Here is a 20,031-nt window from a genome sequence, read left to right as displayed (position 1 = left end):
TTACAACCATACATTACATTATTTACAAAATATCTCAACTTATATAATAATTGAATGTAAAATGCATTATGTTTCCTTAAAATAAACATGCAAAATTTAAAATACTTTCCAATAACAAATATAAATAGCTTAATCTAGAAAATAGAATATGTTGTATGATTTGTATCAATTATACTTTGTCATAAAATAATCACATTGTTTTGAGAAGAGTTTGAAACTAACAAGTCTCATCTACTTTTTACTAGTTTTTTTTTTTTTTTTTTTTTGAACAAAAAAAGGATCTCACGCATGTGATCATTGACCCCACCCACTTGAACTTGTAGAGCTCATGGTGTGGGGCAACCCTAGGTTTGTAAGGGTTATCCATGTCGTTACACAACATTTTTGCGAAGCACACGACTTGAACTAAACAACTCTTGTACCTAGAGGTGTGACCTAATCTGGAACTCTTATCAATGCACCACACCCACAGGGCTACATTTTACTAGTTTGGATAAAAGTGTACAATATTGTACATATTTATTGGTCTACCTTAATAATTTTCCTTTTGAAAAAAAAAATCACCTACTAAGTGGGTGTTTGTTTGGAGGTGAAATAGGGTAGATGGAAAACTTTAGAGAGAAAATAGGAAATAAAATTTTTTTGAGCATGTTTGGTTAGGTGGGGGAGGAAGGAAAATAAATGATGGAGTCATGTATTTTCTACCTGAGCCTACCAAAAAGTTTTCTACTCAAAATGAAGAGAAAATTGAATAAGGTTGAATTTTTTCTTAATTGAAATAAATACCCGTACGTACATTCTTCAAATTGTCTTTATTTATTTATTTTTTTTTCTTTTCCACTGGACAGTACGTTGCCTCTTTTTTCTTTTTCTTTTTTCACCGGGACCGTTGCCCTTTTTTTTTTTTTTTTTTTTTCCTGGGCTGTTGCCCCTTTTTTTTTTTTAGTTTCTTTGGTTTTCAGTACCGTCCCCCCCCCCCCCCTTCTCTTTTTTTTTTTTTAATTATTATTTTTATTCTTTTGTTTCTTTTGATTTTTGTTTTTTTTTTTTTTTTTTTTTTTTTTAATAAATTTGAATGATTGCTTTTTTTTTTTTTTTTGCAGTTATTTGTCACTTTTTTATTTTAATTAAGCATTATTCTTTAACAAGGATATATAAATAAATTTATTCAAACTCATTTTTTTCATCTTTTTACTTTTCCACTTTCAACCAAACAAAAAGGGGAGAAAATAAGATCTTTTCTACCCTCGTACTTTTTCATCCTCCTACTATTTTCTATCCTTCCACTTTTTCATCTTTCCAACCAAACGAACCTTAAGAGTCTATTTGGAATTCACTTATTTTGCTGAAACTGAAAATTTTTTGTTAAAAATATAATAGATAAAAGTAAAAGTTAACTAAAATAGTACAATAAAACTTATAAATAATATCAAAAATTACAATAATACCTATAAATAATAATAAAAATAAAATAAATAATAAAATAAACTAATTTTTTAATTTTTGCCAAACCACGCTAAAAAGTCACCAACTACCTTCAGCTCTAATACAACTGAAAGCCTACCACTTTCTTCCTTTTGTCTTTCTCAAAAGGAAAAGAAAAAAAATCTAACATCATCAGTCATCAGATAAGGCAACAACATGCTCTCTGTAACCGTAAACCCCCTGAAACCCCCATTCTCCTCCACCTTCTTCAACCCTCTCAACAACCACTCCCTCCACTCTCCTCTCCCTAAAACCTCCCTTAAACCCATCTCAGCCGTTTTCTCCCCATCTGGCCAATCCCACCAACCACCCCAATACCAAAACCAAAACCAAAACCAACAACAACAACTCTATCAACCCTTCAGGCCACCCCCCTCTACCCCCCTCACCTCCCAATTCCACTCCCTCGACACCGCCAACCGCATCGACATCCTCGCCAACCGCCTCGGCCTATGGTTCGAGTACGCCCCATTAATCCCCACCCTCATCCGGGAAGGCTTCACCCCTTCTTCCCTCGAAGAAGCCACCGGCATTTCCGGCGTCGAACAGAACAGGTTAGTGGTCGCTGCTCAAGTTCGAGACTCTCTCGTGCAGTCCACTTCCAACGACCCTGAATTGCTCGCTTCGTTCGACCTCGGCGGTGCCGAATTGCTGTACGAAATTCGCCTGCTCAGTGCCCAGCAGCGTGCGGCCGCGGCGCGTTACATCGTTGATAATAAGCTTGATGCTAAGGGTACTCAAGACCTCGCTCGAGCGATGAAGGACTTCCCTCGCAGACGCGGCGATAGAGGGTGGGACAGTTTTGATTACGGTATTCCAGGTGACTGTCTTTCGTTTATGTATTATAGACAGAGTAGAGAGCATAAGAACCCGTCTGAGGAGAGAACTTCTGCTTTAGAATTAGCGTTGGAAGTTGCTAAGAGTGAGAGAGCTAAGAACAGGGTGTTGGAAGAGTTGAAAGGGGCGAGTGAAGGGAAAGGAGGGGAAGAGGGTATCGAGAGTGGGGTTCGGGTTCCGGTTGTCAGGTTGAAGATTGGTGAAGTGGCGGAGGCGAGTAGGGTGGTGGTGTTGCCGGTTTGTAGAGATGAGGAGAGGGAAATTGGGGTTTTGGATGCACCGAGGGAGTGTAGGAGTGAAGGGGAGTTTGGTGTGGTGGTGGCGGAAAAAGGGTGGAAGAGGTGGGTGGTTTTGCCGGCGTGGGAGCCCGTGGCCGGGTTAGGAAATGGGGGAGTTGTTGTGTCGTTTGTGGATGCGAGGGTATTGCCTTGGAAGGCGAATAGGTGGTATAATGAGGAGGCTATATTGGTGGTGGCTGATAGGAGTAGGAATGAGGTGGCTGCAGATGACGGGTTTTATTTGGTGGCAATTGATAGTAATGGTGAGGGCTTGAAGGTTGAAAGAGGGTCGGCATTGAAGGAAAAGGGTGTGACGGAGAGTTTAGGGACTGTGGTGTTGGTGGTTAGGCCACCAAGAGAAGAGACTGATGATCAATTGGCTGATGAAGATTGGGAGTGAGGTAGAGTAATACTATGTTAGTATCGGTATTACTAGTGGAGATTGAAGCAAGTCTTGTAGAATTTTAGCAATGGTGGAAGCTTGAAGTTCAGTCAGATGGACTCTAGAAGGGGTTTTTTGTTTTCTTTCTCCATTGTTGCCAAAGATGGCTCTTATTTAACTTAAAATCTTGTTGTAATCTTCTATTTTATTTTTTAATAGGGAATTTTGCCCTTTTGTATTCTTGCTTCTATTTGTATTCATAAAATACAATATGATATATATTCACTACATTTTTCTTTTCCTTTTACGTTGTTGCAGAGGTGCTTGTTAGTTATATAATGCTTGCCTTAAGTATTCACAACCTACAGCAAATGTATAATCATCTTTTTGTTAACCATTAGGAGTGTGTTTCTTGTATATACTACCTAGCAATACATTTCTTCTGGTCTTTCAATTGCAATGGAAAAGTTCATCTTCTTGTGTTTCTTTGTTCGTAATGCAATTTTATTGATTGAGATATCAATATTAGATATGCAAACTACAGAACAACAGACAGGACCCCAGAGCTCTTTCAAGTTTATAAAACTACATTATCAGTACTTGTATCTTTATTATAAATTTATTCTGTGCCTTTTGTATAAATCTCATGATCGTTTGATTTGCATAACCTTTGTTTACCAAAGATCAGAATGTAGTTTATTTAGCTGTCACTACCATTTAATTATAGCTGTCGTGTTAGCTAGAGAATGGAGTGGCTGCCAGCAGTTTGATGAGTCATCCATATCAGTTTTTAAAGGGAATAGCAGTGTCTTGAGAGGTTACCATAGATCATGTCAGGAGTGAAAAATTACAATAACCTCAATAGATGTTGCCACTGGCCTTCTTATGTACGAAAGAAACAACTTTTTTTTTTTTGATGGAAAACATATGAAATTTCATTCATTGAAATTGAGTTACAACAGAGAGAGCAAACTACAAACAGCTACAAGCCACCATCCTCTAAGATTACATGCTTCACAAAGCTTGGACACACACCTTTCCAAACCTGAGATTCTAGCAGCTCTTGCAAATTCATGGGCTGCTCTGTTGCCACTCCTTTTCAAATGCTGAAAAGAGCACCAGGAAAAAGAGGAAGAGATACCTTTAATGTTCTGAACAATGTGCCCCAGCTCACCACCCAGATCACTTGCAATGATAGCTTGAATAATTGAGCGAGCATCAGACTCAACAATGACATGGGAGAGCCCCATTTCCGAAGCAAGCAGCACCCCCTCTTGCAGCGCCATTGCTTCAGTGATCTCAGCAGAGAAGGGTGCCGGAAGAATTTTGTTTGATGCTGCAATGAGGAAGCCCCGACAATCATGAATCACCACTCCAATGCTAGAAGGCCTGCCATTGTCTGAAGCAGTGCCATCAACATTAATCTTGAAGAAACCCGAGGGAGGGACTTGCCAAGTCGTGGGGTAGGGGCTGGAGAAAAAGCAGGGAGGGAACAAGCATCTTTATACTCACCAAGAATTCTGTTTGCCATTTCCCAAACCTGGCTTGGAGGAGTGCCCGAGTCTTCATGTATAGCTTGGTTACGATTCCACCAGATGGACCATGCCACTGCAAAGAAGAGCTCCAAGTCATTTGGGGAGCCTTTCTCAATAATGTCTAAGGCAATATCCACTGGTTCTCTGGATGAGGAAGTTACCTCAACTGGGCAATTGTGCCATTGTGCCCAAGTCAGCTTGGCGTGATCACAGAGGAGTAGTGCATGGGCAGTGGATTCAATGGTCTTGTCACATAGAGGGCAGAAGCTTGAGCAATGAATACCTCTGTGACTTAAGTTGAACATAGTGGGAAGGCCATTTACACAAGTCCTCCAAGCAAAGATTTTGAGTTTTTGTGGAACTTTCTGGCGCCAAATCCTCTTCCACAGTAAAGTTTTTGAATCAACTTGAGAAGCTTCCACTAAGTTCATCAATTAGCCACATCAAGAACAGAAAGAGAATACCACTACTTCAGTTGCTGTGAGGGAGGGGTTGAATAACCATTTCAGTGATATAAAGGACGCAAGATTGCTGGTCTCTGGCCCTTCTCATCTGTTGGCAGAATCACTTAACAATTTCCAATCATCAAGGTAAAACAGGTGAGTTCTTGTGTTTTGTCTCATTTAATATTTCTACTAACTACATTCTCAAGTACAACATAGGGTACTATATCAGACGACCATGTTTATTTTCTTGTGGAGTTGACAAATTGTGTTGTAGACTTGTAGTCTCAATGTTTAAGTAGGGGAAGTTTTTTATAGGCATTGTATTTGTGGAAGATGTGATGAAAAGCTTATTACCATTCTTAGCATTGAAGGTGGGGTACTGAGAGGCATCTTTCCTGTGATAATCCTTGCGTTTCTTGAATACCAGCTTCAAGTTTTTATGGAATCTATCCATGCTTATGCTTTATGTTTAATGGTTATGTAGAACCTGATTTAGAATGTTGGCCTAGTTTCATTATCTGAAATAGACCATGGGGATTTTCTTCTTTCATTATTCTCTTAAATAGAAACTAGATGATGAAGATGCTAGTATGGCAGACTCCATTGACTCCATTGCTGGGACTAGCACAGGAGACGTTGCCATAGCTATGCTTGGCACACCAAATGAAAGCAACTGGCCATTGTTCACGGCGAAAGATGTTGGACAAAGTGTGGCTCCAAACTGGTTTCGAGCTATCTTTTCTAATCCGTTACATCATGATTTATAAGACTATCCACGTGTAGTATTTAAACAAATCACATAACTCATTTGAAAAAGTCATATGACTAAAACTACAAATGGATGGTCTCTTCAATCACACCATGGGTTGGAGCATGATAGTTTGGAGCCAAACCTTTTCCAAAGATATTAACTAACTTTTATCTGGAAGAAAGTCCACTTGTTTTATCCCCAGAAATCAAAACATGATATACAGCTTGTCAAAATGTAGGCTGCAAACTATAGCAATTTTGTTTGGAAATGATATCAGAAACTTTATTTTTCTAAAGTTGAGAGAGAGCCTATGAGAAGGAAATCATTTGAGTTTTTTATATTTTGCAGGTATAACTTCCACTGGTATGACATGATAACAAAATGGGTCAAATCAATATGGAACAGTCATGGTGTGGTTGTGTACCCTTAAGTGGAGTGGACAGCTTCATCAAATGGGTTAAAAAAGTAGCATATCGTCTCAAATATAATGGCAATTATCTGCACAGAAAAGTCAGATATGATCGGAGGAAAAAAGTTTTGTGAGAAGCCAACCAATGTGATAACTCCCTGCGAAATTCAATGACTACTATATAACATGATTGAATGATTTAATTTACATTTCACAATTTGCTTGCATTGTGAGAGGTGACCAGGGAAATATCTCAAAATGATATTCTACGTTCTTTAACAAAATGGATCGTGGTAATCTTCATGTTCTCTCCCTTGGTGCCATAAGGGAAGTAGTACGTTTGATATTCAATTTTTTTACCACAAAATTCAGGGGGTGCTCCTGAACCCATCTTTCCATGGAAGGGTCTTCGAAAGTAAAGGTTCCTAAAAGGGTTGCTTTCTTTGTGTGGATAGTAGCTTTATGTCAGATTATTACTTTGGATAACCTCATGAGAAGGGGTTTGCTTATAGTAAATCGATGTTATATGTGCCGCTTTAAAGGGGAATTGATGGACCACCTTCTTCTTCATTGTGATGTAGCTCATGCTTTGTGGGTGAATATGTTTCAGATTTTTGAAGTTCAATGGGTCATGCTAGGCTTTGTTGCAAGTTTACCATTTTGTTGGAGATATTAGCTTGGGAAATAGAGATCAGATATTTGGAATTTGGTTCCTAGTTGTTTGATGTGGATTGTTTGGATGGAGCAGAATCGTCATTTGTTTGAGGATTTAAAAATCATTGGGGATCAATTAAGATTTGTTTCAGCGAACTCGGTCTGATTGATCTCGATGTTAGGGTTCCTTGGATTGTTCATCCAACACAGATTCTTGTTTCTCCTAGAATAGCCTTTTGATCTCTTAATTTTTTTAGCAATAACACTACTCTTATTACCTATATTAAAAAATAAAAAAATGTTCTCTCCCTTGAACTGGATCCTGCAAAGAGGGATGAAACGCATGAAGCTGGAGATGGCAAAGGTTCAGGACTCTTCAACTGGTTTACAGGCGAGAGTGAGACAATTCAAGCACTCTAATTGATGTTGTTCTGGCTGCAATGATGATATCCTTGACATATATGTCTGTTTTCTTCCATGGCTCTGGTTTTAAATACAACTATCTTCAAAACCAGTTATTAATTAACAATGCAACAACCATCTCAAATTACTCTCCCTAATCAATAGGGACCGTTCACATAATGTCCACATAATGCATACCTTAAACCATACCTTTCATTTTGTTTACAATCCATGCCAATTCCTGGTCGCAGTTGCCTATTTGTCTATCAAAGAAGCACCGAGCTAGCACCTGTTTCCACAGCCATTTAGTTACAGAGTGTTTGAAAAGAATATATGATCTCTTGTTCTGCCAATTTGTCTATCAAAGAAGCACCTAGCAGCCTATGGCACTTGTTTCCACGGCCATTTTAGTGACCAATCTGTTCTTGACAGCCAACCAAGCAAAAGAAAATTTCCACCATCTAACAATGAAATGCTTTATCTCTCTAATTTCCAAGGTTCTGGTTTCTAAGACAGGCTTTAAATCAAATTCAGGTATTAATAATCCATTAAGCAACAATGATTCGTTGTATTAAAACAATAAGAACAAAGGTTTTACGCCGTCTGTGGGGATCGAACCCACGACCACGTGGTTAAAAGCCACGCGCTCTACCACTGAGCTAAGACGGCTTGCTTGTCTTGTCTTTTCTTTTCTTCTTTTAATAAATAATTTTACTACTAACCAAAAAGTCCCAGCACTTCTTGGCTAACTGCATATATATATATATATATATATATATGAATAGTAACTGCAAGCATAGTTAATATAAACCCGAGTAGGTCCAATTATTAGTCCGAGTTTTTTTTTTTTTTAATTATAAATTTATTCATATAATCCAACAAATACGGTGGGTTCTTTGTAACTTGTTCAACCCGGACGGGTTCATAAAAAAGTACAAGTTTTTTCATGTGCTTCAATCACTTATTTGTCCAATTTTAAACTTGAAGTTTCATTAATATTTTGAAATTTTGGTCTTTTCAACAAAAATAAAATCTACCTTTTTCAGTCAAAAAAAAAAAAATGCAATATTTAGGAAAGAAATCTATGTATACAATTTATATCATGATTTATTTAGTATTATTTTCACAATGTAGATTTATTAGGAAGAAAATTGTGGGTTCCAATTAATTCAACTAATAAAGTCTCTAATAGTTGAATAAGAGATCTGAAGCTCAATCCTCGCGTATATAAAAAAACTGATTAATGTCTTAATCTGATGATAAAAAGCTATTATCAAGAGCGAACGCCATAGATTGAAACTTTCAGAAAAAAAATTTAAAAACTTTCAAAATTATTTAAATTATTTCATTTCATAATTTTTTACTTTTTTTAGAATTTACTAAATAAATTATTTCTATTAGAAAAGACAAAACTTAGATACAGTACTTTAAGTGTTGTTCCTTAGGTTCCCTTCTTAAAATTTAGTCATGTGGTTACTTAACTTAAAATACACTTCTATCTCATGAGAAAAAAATTCACATGACAGAATCTTAAAAGTAGAACTTAAGGAACAACACTTAAGTACTATACCTAAGTCTTGCCCTTTCTAATAGGACACAACTTAGATACAATACTTTAGGTGTTATTCCTTAGATTTCTCTCTTAAAATTTAGTCATGTGGCTACTTAACTAAAAAGTATACTTCCATCTTATGAAAAAAAATTCACATGACAAAATCTTAAAGGGGAACCTAAGGAATAACACATAAGTACTGTACCTAAGTCTTGGCCTTTCTAATATGAATAATACTAGAGATACAAACTATTTTATAAATTTTTTTTACAAACTGTTGATGTGGTGAGTGATTATTGGTAAATGAAAAAATGATATTAATGATAGGTCTAAATGAAAACTAATAAGAAATTGGTCATATCAACATTTTGTAAAAATGTTGTAAAATAGTTTGTGACTATAGTATTACTATTCTAATATATGTCAAATTTTTTATTCATAATTGTATCTTTTGGTTATATATCTTCTTAGACTAATAGTGCCTAATAGTTAAATTAGGGGAAATTAAAGATTCCATTATTCACCCCATTCTATCTCTATTCCATTGTATGTGTTTTTAATAAAATAAAAAAGAATCTATTAATTTAAATTTTCTTTAAAATAAAAATAGTTGAGCTCTTTATGTGTACAACATGACTCCATCATCTCATGTGAATGTTTGATGGACTCCATGTTTATTTGAGACTAGAGAAACATCACATGACGCATAATGGTGAAACACGAATATTATGTACATGAATCACATAACTTGCCTTTTAGCAAGTTCATAATCATGTACAGTATACTGTATCACTGTAACTCAGGGAAGATCCGGCTACAAAACAGTTTTTCTTTCTAGTTAATAAATTGCAGAGAACAGAACTCAAAAGCTAAAGGAGAAAACAGTACCACAAAAACCATCCCAAACCCCTGCAATTCACCTCAAGTAAACTTGGATTGCACAAAAATAAACTTCGAATGTAGTAATATTTTTATATTTTGCTTTTTTGGTAGGGGGGATTAAATTTCTGATTTGATTGGTAATTAGGATAACAATAAGCATCGAGAACACATACAAATGTACAAAATTTTGCCAATACATCTAATTTTATAGCTAAACTTTATCCTTAAATTTCTGATTTGATTAATAATCAAGAATCAAGATAACAATAAGCATTGAGAACACAAATACAAATCTACAAAACTATACACTTCAGAAGCTCATTCACAAATTGATCCAAAACAGATCCGTACTTCTTATTGCAGTTAGCACAAGTTTGATATCTCTTTACAAAAGCATTCAATTCTCTTCTAAAACTACTAGGCTTCCGAATATATCAACCGTGCAACTTCTCTACTCTGAAGTAATTAATATTGAACATACACAACCTAAATAACAATGACAGACAAGTAAACCATGATCAATTCTCTGTAATCTGACCACAATCTTCAATTACAACCCGCTCCCTAGTAGTCCCACCGTCCGATCCCACCTTCTCCATTTCCTTAACCACACTGTAGCCATCCACAACTTTACCAAACACAACATGCTTCCCATCAAGCCATTGGGTCTTCTCAGTGCAGATAAAGAACTGAGAGCCATTGGTGTTCGGTCCAGCATTAGCCATTGATAAAATTCCTGGCCCTGTATGCTTCAACTTGAAGTTCTCATCCTCAAATTTCAGGCCATAAATGGACTCTCCTCCAGTCCCATTTCCCTTTGTGAAATCCCCTCCCTGACACATGAAGTTTGGGATTATGCGGTGAAATCCCGAGCCCTTGTAATGTAATGGCTTCCCAGATCTCCCAATCCCCTTCTCCCCTGTGCAAAGTGCACGAAAATTTTCAGCAGTTTTAGGTGTAACATCAGCAAATAGCTCCATTACAACTCGTCCAGCTTTCATCTTTCCAATCAGAATGTCAAAGAAAACCTTTGGATTTGACATCTTGTTTTCCCAATTAAAATCCTTACAAACAGTACTCCAATTTCAGACAACAGGTTTCTGTTCAAATTAGAAAAATGTGAGCATTCTCATTTCTTTAAAATGATGTTACATATTCTACAAAAATCACAACCAATACCTACGAATTCGAACATAAATTCTACCAATGTTCTGTTTTACATTTCTGAATCATAGATTATCACACATTCAAGAGACAGATTTTATATAACAGAAAAGCTATAACTCTATATAATCTGTAAACTGATTAATCTTAATCCAAGCTTTTCAAAAGTCCAAATTAGCTACTCCTAATAATCTAATACAAACACTACTGTAAGTTCAGATTCCTTCCTCTTAATCCAAATCCTTCAAGAACAGACAAGAAAGTTCCATATCAACCACAAATTTAGATCTTTTAATCATAATTAGATCTTGACTTGTTACTTATTACTTTGACCCATATATTTCAACATTGTAAAGTCTATAAAGACAAACACACTACACAAACGTTATCCAACAACCAAGCCAGTAAAACATCAACCCAGAACAACCAAAAGGGCCCATCTTTTTAACAGCCACTCAACAGGTCCATAATTAACAGTCAAGACTCAACACTAGGAACAAAAGGTATTAACCATTGTTACCACATCACCATGTAATGTCCTTATTTCAACACAAATCAATCAAAAACATAAAATGGGCAAATGGGTCAGTGGCAAAATTGTTTCTTTAATTTTTCTTCGTTGAAGAAAAAAACACCCACAAATTTTAGAATGTGCAAATGGGTCAGTGACAGAAAACGAGTTGCAAAAACCAGAACCCCCCAAAAAGGGAAAATGGGTTATAGAAATGTTTCATCAATCTATAACAAAAATAATCCTCAGGCAAACATGAGAAATTAAATCATGAGGATATAGAAGATGATTCATGATCTTGCACAAGTTTTGAGCTCAACGGGCTTTGATAAAACCACCCGCAAGCCTTCGATATGTGCTATCTTTATCTGTGAAACAAAAAATAAAAAAAAAAAAAAAAAAAAAAAAAAATGCATGGATTGCGAGAGATTACAGATATGGAGAGATTGTACAGAGAGTCTAAGTACCCGTGGTTTTAAGATTGGCGTTGGAGAGGCTGTGAACGAAGTACTGTGATTCTGCTTTAGTTTGTATTTATATAGGCACAACCTCGAAGGGGTTAGGGTTTTAGTCTCTGGTTTTTTTTAACAAAATAGTCCCTTTTCTTTGGCATATTTATTTTGTTTTCCTTTTTTTTTTTTACCCCAACTGTTTGTTATTTACTTAAATTACAATAACCTCCCTCGAGCCTCGAGGTTTGGAAAAGTATATATTTTGTTTATATAAACGACATTCCACCTGTTGAGATTTCAATTTATATGACAAATAACCCCTACGACTATTTTTGTCAATTAAAATAGAGTCAAATACATAATTCATGTTTCTTAAAAAAAAAAAAAATTCATGTAAAGGATACTAATTAAATTGGTTATATAATAAGAAAAATAAAAATTATAACATATAAACTAAGACTATCCATGAGTTGGCCTGGGTCGAATTTGTGCCCAACCTGGAACCAATCCGACAACTTCGAGTGACAGAGCAGCTAACCCGCTATCGACAACTAGAAACCACAAGTCAAGTTGGTTTCAATTCAAGTGGGCAGCGATCGGTTTTGGTCGAACCGATAGAGAGTAGCAACCTTAAATGACGGTGGATATTTGGTCGAATCTTGACATCAATGGTGGAGATCTTGTTGGATCTCGTCGAGATTTGGGCAGATCTCAATGGATCTGTGTCTAAGGGAGAGGGGGAGGCTTGTCGAGTTGGTTGGACTCAGTTTCTCATGCGAAGACCCACCAACCGACCTGCTGGTTTTGGTTCCTAGACATGGAGATCTGCTGTCGATTGTTGTCGACGTCTAATCAAATGGTATTTGGTTTAGGCCAGGCGGTTTCGGCAGGTGGATCGATTGCGAGTCAAACATAAACACCCCTCATTATAGACACCTCATTTTGTAATCTCCATTTAATCTAAAACCTAGAGTAAAACGGCAATCTCACAACATACCGGTATAAATGACATTTGGATTGTTAGATTAGTAAGTAAGCTTTTTTATGTACTTTTCCCCAAAAACAAAAATTTTTTGCATCTTCTTTTAATTATTTAAAAGTGTTTCAATTTTTCACCAATTATGTGATCTGACTTGTGTTTGTCTATATATATATTGAGAAAATACTAAGCATTTTTGGTCCCTCAAGTTTTGAATGAACGCAATTGGTTCCTAAAATTTAAAAAATGAGTGTTATTGGTCAATCAATTAACTTATGTTAGTTTTTTTTTTTTACCTATGTGTCTAACAGAGTGTTGATGCGGCATTTTTTTAATGACATGGTAAATGCAATAGTTGTATCGCATTAGTTTTTTAAAAAATTGAACTGCCATTTTATTTATTTATAAAGATATTTTTTTTTTGTTTTTTTTTTTTTTTTCGGATGGAAATATGTGTTAATTTTAATTACCTATAAGCAGTTGAGCTTTTCATGTTCTTTAAAAGTGGTAGCCTTTAAAGGTGGCCTTTAGTTTTCTAGTAGAGCTGCTTCAACCATATAGGTTCCTACAATCAACACAAAGACAAAAGGTAAACCGGCCTTTAGACAAAAAATTTCCTACCATCTACGTGAAGACAAAGGGCTTTGGGGGAACTGGTGCAAGTCCATATTGGAGATGTTAATTCTGCAATATGGGATTCAACAAATCTCCAATGAGCAGGTCAATAATGAGATATTCTGCAATATAAATTTTATAATTAGATATTTTAGATTAATTTGAAATTGTCACAGTGCATTATAACTGAATCTTTCAAACAAAAATTGAAATTTCCGAGTGAAATGGGTCAAGTTTCTTAAGTGGGCCCATTAGTTTTAATTGCTGGAGAAGGATTTGATCTTAGCAGCGTATATGAGTTTTTGTCGAGTATTTGGGCTTGTTGGGATCTTAAGAGTTTACTGCTTTGTCAAGTTTTTATTTAATTGCCGTTGCAATCTTCCATGGGGACTAATTAATCATATTTTTTGAGGTATTGGATACTCAATTCAAATTTCCCAAGTGATGTGACGACTTGGGTTTATAATATAAGAAGGGTCATGCTAACGCAGTAGCGATTCCAGGAATTTTTTTTTGGATGTTCCTTAAGAAGCATAATTTTTCTCAGTGGCGGCTCCAGGAATTTTTCTCAAATGTATTGTTGTTTAGTTGTTTCATTAATTTGTTTGTCTTTTTATAAACTATAATTTGTTATATTGTTCTTATAAAAAAAAAAAAAATTGGTATATTGTTGTTTTATTAATTATAAAATTATTAATTGTTGTTTAACCTAACATAATTTAATTTGTTTGTCTTATATAATGTATTGATTAATTAAATTATTAATTATTGTTTATTAGTTGCTTTCCCCAATTAATTATTGGTTAATTTAATATCCCAAACAAACAAAATTAATTAGTTCAACTAATTAATATGGTTGTTTGATACTTCCCTACTTGGAATATCACACTATTACTTAACCAAAAAAAAAAAGTCAATAAATTTTGCAACACAAAAATATATAGGCCATATAGCTTAAGTCCAAGTCTAAAAAAGAGTGATTTATTACATATTTTATGACCATTAGTTGAACTAATCAACTAGCACACAACACACAGGCCACAACCATATTTATTAATTATTAGTTGCACACTTGCACTAGCACTAACACACAACACAATTGCACTACCCCGACCCCATGCCCCCATCTACCCTCCAATTCAACAAACAAAGCCCAATGCCCCATGGCCCCCAATCACAAGACTAGAACCAATCAGATAAAGCTAATTTATTGTATCTCACCAAAAGACACCAACACCAACACTAAAAGACAATTAATAATCTCACCAACACCAGCACCTTACACAGTTATTGAGTTACACCAACACCAACACCGGATAAAGGCATAAAGCCAAAAAAGGGTAAATATTACTCATAAAGAGAGACTGAGATGAAGAGAGAAAGACTGAGACAGAGAGAGAGAGACTGAGAGACTGAGAGAGAGACTAAGATAAAGATAAAATACCTTGAGGTTGAGGGAGCAGGAAAGCCTAAGGTTGATGGGCGGCGCCATCAGGCACAGTGGCGAGGTGAGGAACCTTTTCTTAACCAAAATATAATAATAATAATAATAATATAAAATATAAAATATAAATATGCAATGTAGTTTAAAATTTAAAAAACAGGAGCCCAATAACTCGTCCCAAGAGAAAAAGCTTATTTAATATATATATATATATATATATATATATATATATATTGTGGGGCCCAATAATCTATGGGCTAGGCCCATTTGCTCGTGGAGAGTCCGAAGGCCCAAGCCGAGGAGAGCCATGGCCCAAGCCCGATAAACACGGAGCACAAAACTGTTTTGGAATACAGTCGAGGACAGTTCAGTTCTCGGCAGATCCAAAATCCAACCGGAATAAAGGGGTAAAATTGGAATTGGACTAAACTTGAAAAGAGACCTAAAATATCTTGGGAAAGTTACCCTTATGACCCTTCCCAGATAAGACTCTGCATCTAGCAGAGCCGTATTCTCCAGCCTTATCAATCATCCCCCACAATTCTGGGATTAGACTGATGGGACAAGTATCAGTCTTGGAAATGCTGACCCTATACGTGGACGAAGGACAGTGGACGTAGGCTAGTATAAAAGGAAAAATAAGGAACCTAGGGAAGGGGTTGGGAAAAATGGCCAAAAACCAGAGCCTCCCAGCCCACCTCTAGGAGAAAGACTCCATGGGTGAAGGAAAACTTAACCTTGTATGAACACCACGAAAAACCCACCGCCTGTCGATCAAGGCCTAGCCTTCCAAACCCACGCTCTACAAATGATATTGTTTGGGCCTTTTTACGTGCGAACCCGACACCGTTACGGTCCGCCACAAATCGTGTCCTTACAATTGGCGCCGTCTCTGGGAAAGGCTTGTGTGTTGGTATAGGATGTGGGTCGATAGAGTTTCTTCGTTATTTCTAACCGTTGGTTATAGAGTTCTAGTATAAAGTTCTGCTAAGGGCTACGTTTCTTGACTAGGGGCTTGGTTGAGGAGCTAACTCCCTTAAAGCCAAGGTCCCCCGTAAAGAGCAAACTAGGCACTTGGTAGCGTTAATCGTATGGATAAACTCTAGAGGCTTGGCTGAGGAGCTAACTCCCCTAAAGCCAAGATCCCACACAAAGAGAAAACTAGGTTTTGGACAGAACCAAGGCATTGCATGGTCCATGGACTCAAGCCTCTGGGGAAACCAACTACCTGGATGAGGAAAACTAGGTTTTGGACAGAACCAAGGCATTGCATAGTCCACGGACTCAAGCCTCTGGGGAAACCAACTACCTAGATGTGGAAAAAGGCATTGCATAGTCCACGGACTCAAGCCCTAGGTTTTGGACAGAACCAAGGCATTGCATAGTCCTCGGACTCAAGCCTCTGGGAAACCAACTACCTGGATGTGGAAAACTAGGTTTTGGACAGAACCAAGGCATTGCATAGTCCTCGGACTCAAGCCTATGGGGAAACCAACTACCTGGATGAGGAAAACTAGGTTTTGGACAGAACCAAGGCATTGCATAGTCCACGGACTCAAGCCTATGGGGAAACCAACTACCTGGATGAGGAAAACTAGGTTTTGGACAGAACCAAGGCATTGCATAGTCCTCGGACTCAAGCCTCTGGGGAAACCAACTACCTGGATGTGGAAAACTAGGTTTTGGACAGAACCAAGGCATTGCATAGTCCTCGGACTCAAGCCTATGGGGAAACCAACTACCTGGATGAGGAAAACTAGGTTTTGGACAGACCAAGGCATTGCATAGTCCACGGACTCAAAGCCTCTGGGGAAACCAACTACCTGGATGTGGGAAAATAGGTTTTTGTCCAAGGCATTGTATCGTCTCGACTCAAGCTCTGGGGAAACAACCTGGGTGTGGAAAAACTAGGTTTTGGACAGAACAAGGCATTGATAACTCAAGCTCTGGGGAACCAACTACCTGGAATGAGGAAAAACTAGGTTTTTGGACAGAACCAAGGCATTGCATGGTCCACGGACTCAAGCCTCTGGGGAAACCAACTACCTGGATGAGGAAAACTAGGTTTTGGACAGAACCAAGGCATTGCATAGTCTCGGACTCAAGCCTCTGGGGAAACCAACTACCTGGATGTGGAAAACTAGGTTTTGGACAGAACCAAGGCATTGTATCGTCCTCGGACTCAAGCCTTGGGGAAACCAACTACCTGGATGAGGAAAACTAGGTTTTGGACAGAACCAGGGCATTGCATGGTCCACGGACTCAAGCCTATGGGGAAACCAACTACCTGGATGAGGAAAACTAGGTTTTGGACAGAATCAGGGCATTGCATAGTCCTCGGACTCAAGCCTATGGGGAAACCAACTACTTGGATGAGGAAAACTAGGCTTTATAGTCCTCGGATCAAGCCTATAGGGAACCACTACTGGATGAGGAACCAACTATCTAAAAAAAAAAAAAAAAAAAAACTATGGCCCATAAACCTCGAAATCCATCCGAAAAGAACTCCGCGTTAACAGATGGGTTAATACCTTGATTGCGCGGATTCCTCGGTCTACCCTCGGATCCCCAGTATCAAAGGGGTTGATGCGATACGGCGCAACATATTACCCAAAAGCACAACCAAAGTCCCTCGCTACTCGGCTACCCTTTCGGACGAATTATTTAGAGTTTATCGTTCTCGGACATCGCTCTAGCATGCATTGCGCAGCACTCAGCGGTTATCCCGGTTAGTTCCAAGAGTTTAATTTATTGAGGATTAACCTTGTTATGCTTGATAATATTTGTAAGTTTAAACTAGTAGGAATCTGTGTTAAGGCATTTTCCTGCCTGGAATATCATTAAGGGCAAGCTTATATTTAATATTCATGCATAAAGTAGTTGTTATGGAGAAGAAAGATATGTATAGAGAAATAGATACATATTTTATTAAGACAAAGGAACAGTACAGTGTACAATAAAAAGCTGAAACAAGCTTACATTACAACTAACTACGCAAGCGAAAAGAAAAGAGACAGTGGAATATAAAAAAAAAAAAAGGCGCAGATGGGAGATTGGCTACTGTTCCAAGATGTCGTCTAAGGAAACTATTCCTCGACGCTTCTACATGCCTATAGCTCAGGCAGCCAAAGAACCCAACTTGGGACCTGCACCGGTGAAGAAAAGGGGCAGGGAACCTGACCTCAGGCTAACACCATCTACAGAAAAGGTGCAGGGAGCCGGAAGTTGGGGAGCCCCCGCAAAAACTCGCCTGCTGCAAGGCAGACGGCGCTGATGGCGGAAATTCCTTCTTCTGACATACCAAAAATCTGGCATGACCAGAACCTGCTTCGGATTTTGACTAAAAGAGGGAGGAATTCCATCTTCCTCCTGTCAAAACGGAGGACTGGCTTGAATCTGTGCCATCCTTGTCCATACCATATCACCTTGAGGATTCGGTGCCTCTGAAGCGTGCGGAGACCTTTCATCCCCATCCACGCCTCAAACATCTTGTTTTGAGGCAGTGGCACTAGAAAGAGAGATCGCGGATATGGAAGAAGTATGGTTCTGAAGGGAACAGGAGAGTTCATGTGCAAGTGAAGTGACCCCCTATCCTATTTATGCCCAGAAGTAGACCGGTGGCATTTAATTCACGCAGCGTCCTAAGGAACGCTACAGACAAAATGTCTCTGGCTCGATTTCCAACGTCGTCTGCAACCCTGAGGCTAAAGGAGTCTCGAGAAGGCGCACCTCGAACACTGTGACGCCAAAAAGTACCGCGTGATCAAAGACTACGGAAATACCTCTTAATTTGCGGGCCCAGTAAATTCGCGGCCCAGGCCCGTTCAGCATAGGAGCCCAGGGACAGAACCAAGGCCTTGCATGGTTCTCGGACCCAAGCCTATGGGGAAACCAAGTACAAAGAATTATAATTATTACAAGTTTTGGACAGAACCAAGGCCTTGCATAGTCCTCGGACCCAAGCCTATGGGGAAACCAAGTACAAAGAATTATAATTATTACAAGTTTTGGACAGAACTAAGGCCTTGCATGGTCTTCGGACCCAAGCCTATGGGGAAACCAAGTACAAAGAATTATAATTATTACAAGTTTTGGACAGAACCAAGGTCTTGTATGGTCCTCGGACCCAAGCCAGTGGGGAAACCAAATACTTGGATAAGAAAGGGTTTGAATTTCGTAAGATGGGTTACTTGATAAAAATGTCAGGTCACTTCATCCACGGCTTAAACACCATAAAAGGTTAAGGCCAATAAAGGTGTAAGGAAGGTGGTGGAACGCCCCAGCATTTAGTCGTATAAGAAGGCTGTTCATTTGGTAGGTGATATACCTTCAAATGGTTATTCCTTACACGGCATCAAACCTTCGTTTTTCTTCTCGGCTAGCATGGGGTAAGTATTACTTTTCACTGGTCGGCCTTATTGTGCCAAGCATTTCTATTAAAGTTATGGCGACATCTTTTTATTATCAAGTATTTTGGTCTTAGTCGTCATTGATTTAGATGCTATATTATGGTGCCGAGCAGCGTTCGTAAATTTAAAAAAAAAAAGGCATAGAGACAAAACATGCGAAATAAAATAACAACAATTTTTATTAATGCGAAAAATTATTACAACGTACAAAGAGGGGCTCAAACGAGCCTATACAAAATGTGAACTGCCTAAGCAACAATTACATCCGTAGTACAGATAAGTAAACTGTCAGGCGTCTTTTAAACTCGTCTTCAAAGTCTCTCCAATCTCTGCCTCAATACTGCTCATATTACGATAAGAACCTTCTTTGGGAAAAAATGAAGGAGAATGAAATAGTAAGGAAGAAATCAATGAAGAAGATGGAGGAGATGAATGAGGAAGATCGAGGACATGAGTAAAGAATGAGGAGAAGAAGAGAGAAGAGATGAAAAGAAAGAAAAGGAGCAAAAGAGGGAGAAGAGAAAGCACCAGAATGGATCTGGTGCTGGGAAGACTAAGAAAGGGAAGCGGAGAGGGCCACCAGTGAACGAAGAGAGGAAGAAGCAGAGACACTTAGTCCTTGCCTCGTCCTTGACTCCTAACACACTGGAGCCATATTAGGTATGCTCGTAAGAGAGCGGTTGGTTACGATGATGGGAATTCTCGACTCAGTCACGCCGAAAGTTGGACGTGATGAATCCCTGCTTCGGATTTTGGCTGAAAGGAAGGTGAGACGAATCTTAAGTCTCCGCCACCCTTGCCCCGACCGAGCCATTTCGAGCTTTATTAGAACACGGTGCTTTGA

At 38.1% G+C, this 20,031-nt stretch overlaps 2 protein-coding genes and 1 non-coding gene across 3 annotated transcripts; 1 reads left to right on the top strand and 2 right to left on the bottom strand.

Moving 5' to 3' along the window:
• Positions 1–1,552: 1,552 nt before the first annotated feature.
• LOC115958078 (rubisco accumulation factor 1.1, chloroplastic-like) lies at positions 1,553–3,281 on the top strand. The gene has a single exon (XM_031076441.1). It carries the CDS (start codon positions 1,642–1,644, stop codon positions 2,998–3,000), a length of 1,359 nt encoding a protein of 452 aa, XP_030932301.1. The 5' UTR covers positions 1,553–1,641; the 3' UTR covers positions 3,001–3,281.
• A 4,495-nt stretch (positions 3,282–7,776) lies between these two features.
• On the bottom strand, positions 7,777–7,848 carry TRNAK-UUU. Its single transcript has one exon. It is a non-coding gene; the product is annotated as a tRNA-Lys (tRNA).
• A 2,083-nt stretch (positions 7,849–9,931) lies between these two features.
• LOC115954484 (peptidyl-prolyl cis-trans isomerase CYP19-3) lies at positions 9,932–11,843 on the bottom strand. Its single transcript, XM_031072345.1, has 2 exons — positions 11,756–11,843; positions 9,932–10,713 (listed from the first exon to the last, which is right to left on the bottom strand). Exon 2 carries the CDS (start codon positions 10,654–10,656, stop codon positions 10,132–10,134), a length of 525 nt encoding a protein of 174 aa, XP_030928205.1. The 5' UTR covers positions 10,657–10,713; positions 11,756–11,843; the 3' UTR covers positions 9,932–10,131.
• Between the last annotated feature and the right edge of the window lie 8,188 nt (positions 11,844–20,031).

Source organism: Quercus lobata, chromosome 8 (assembly GCF_001633185.2).
Source record: "Quercus lobata isolate SW786 chromosome 8, ValleyOak3.0 Primary Assembly, whole genome shotgun sequence".
Classification (NCBI taxonomy): Eukaryota; Viridiplantae; Streptophyta; class Magnoliopsida; order Fagales; family Fagaceae; genus Quercus; species Quercus lobata.
Note: the sequence above shows the minus strand (reverse complement) of the source record. Positions and strands in the feature narration are given on the sequence as shown.

Excerpts from the sequence above, each read along its gene's own strand:
- LOC115958078 (XM_031076441.1), top strand. The coding sequence starts at position 1,642 with ATGCTCTCTGTAACCGTAAACCCCCTGAAACCCCCATTCTCCTCCACC.
- LOC115954484 (XM_031072345.1), bottom strand. The coding sequence starts at position 10,656 with ATGTCAAATCCAAAGGTTTTCTTTGACATTCTGATTGGAAAGATGAAA.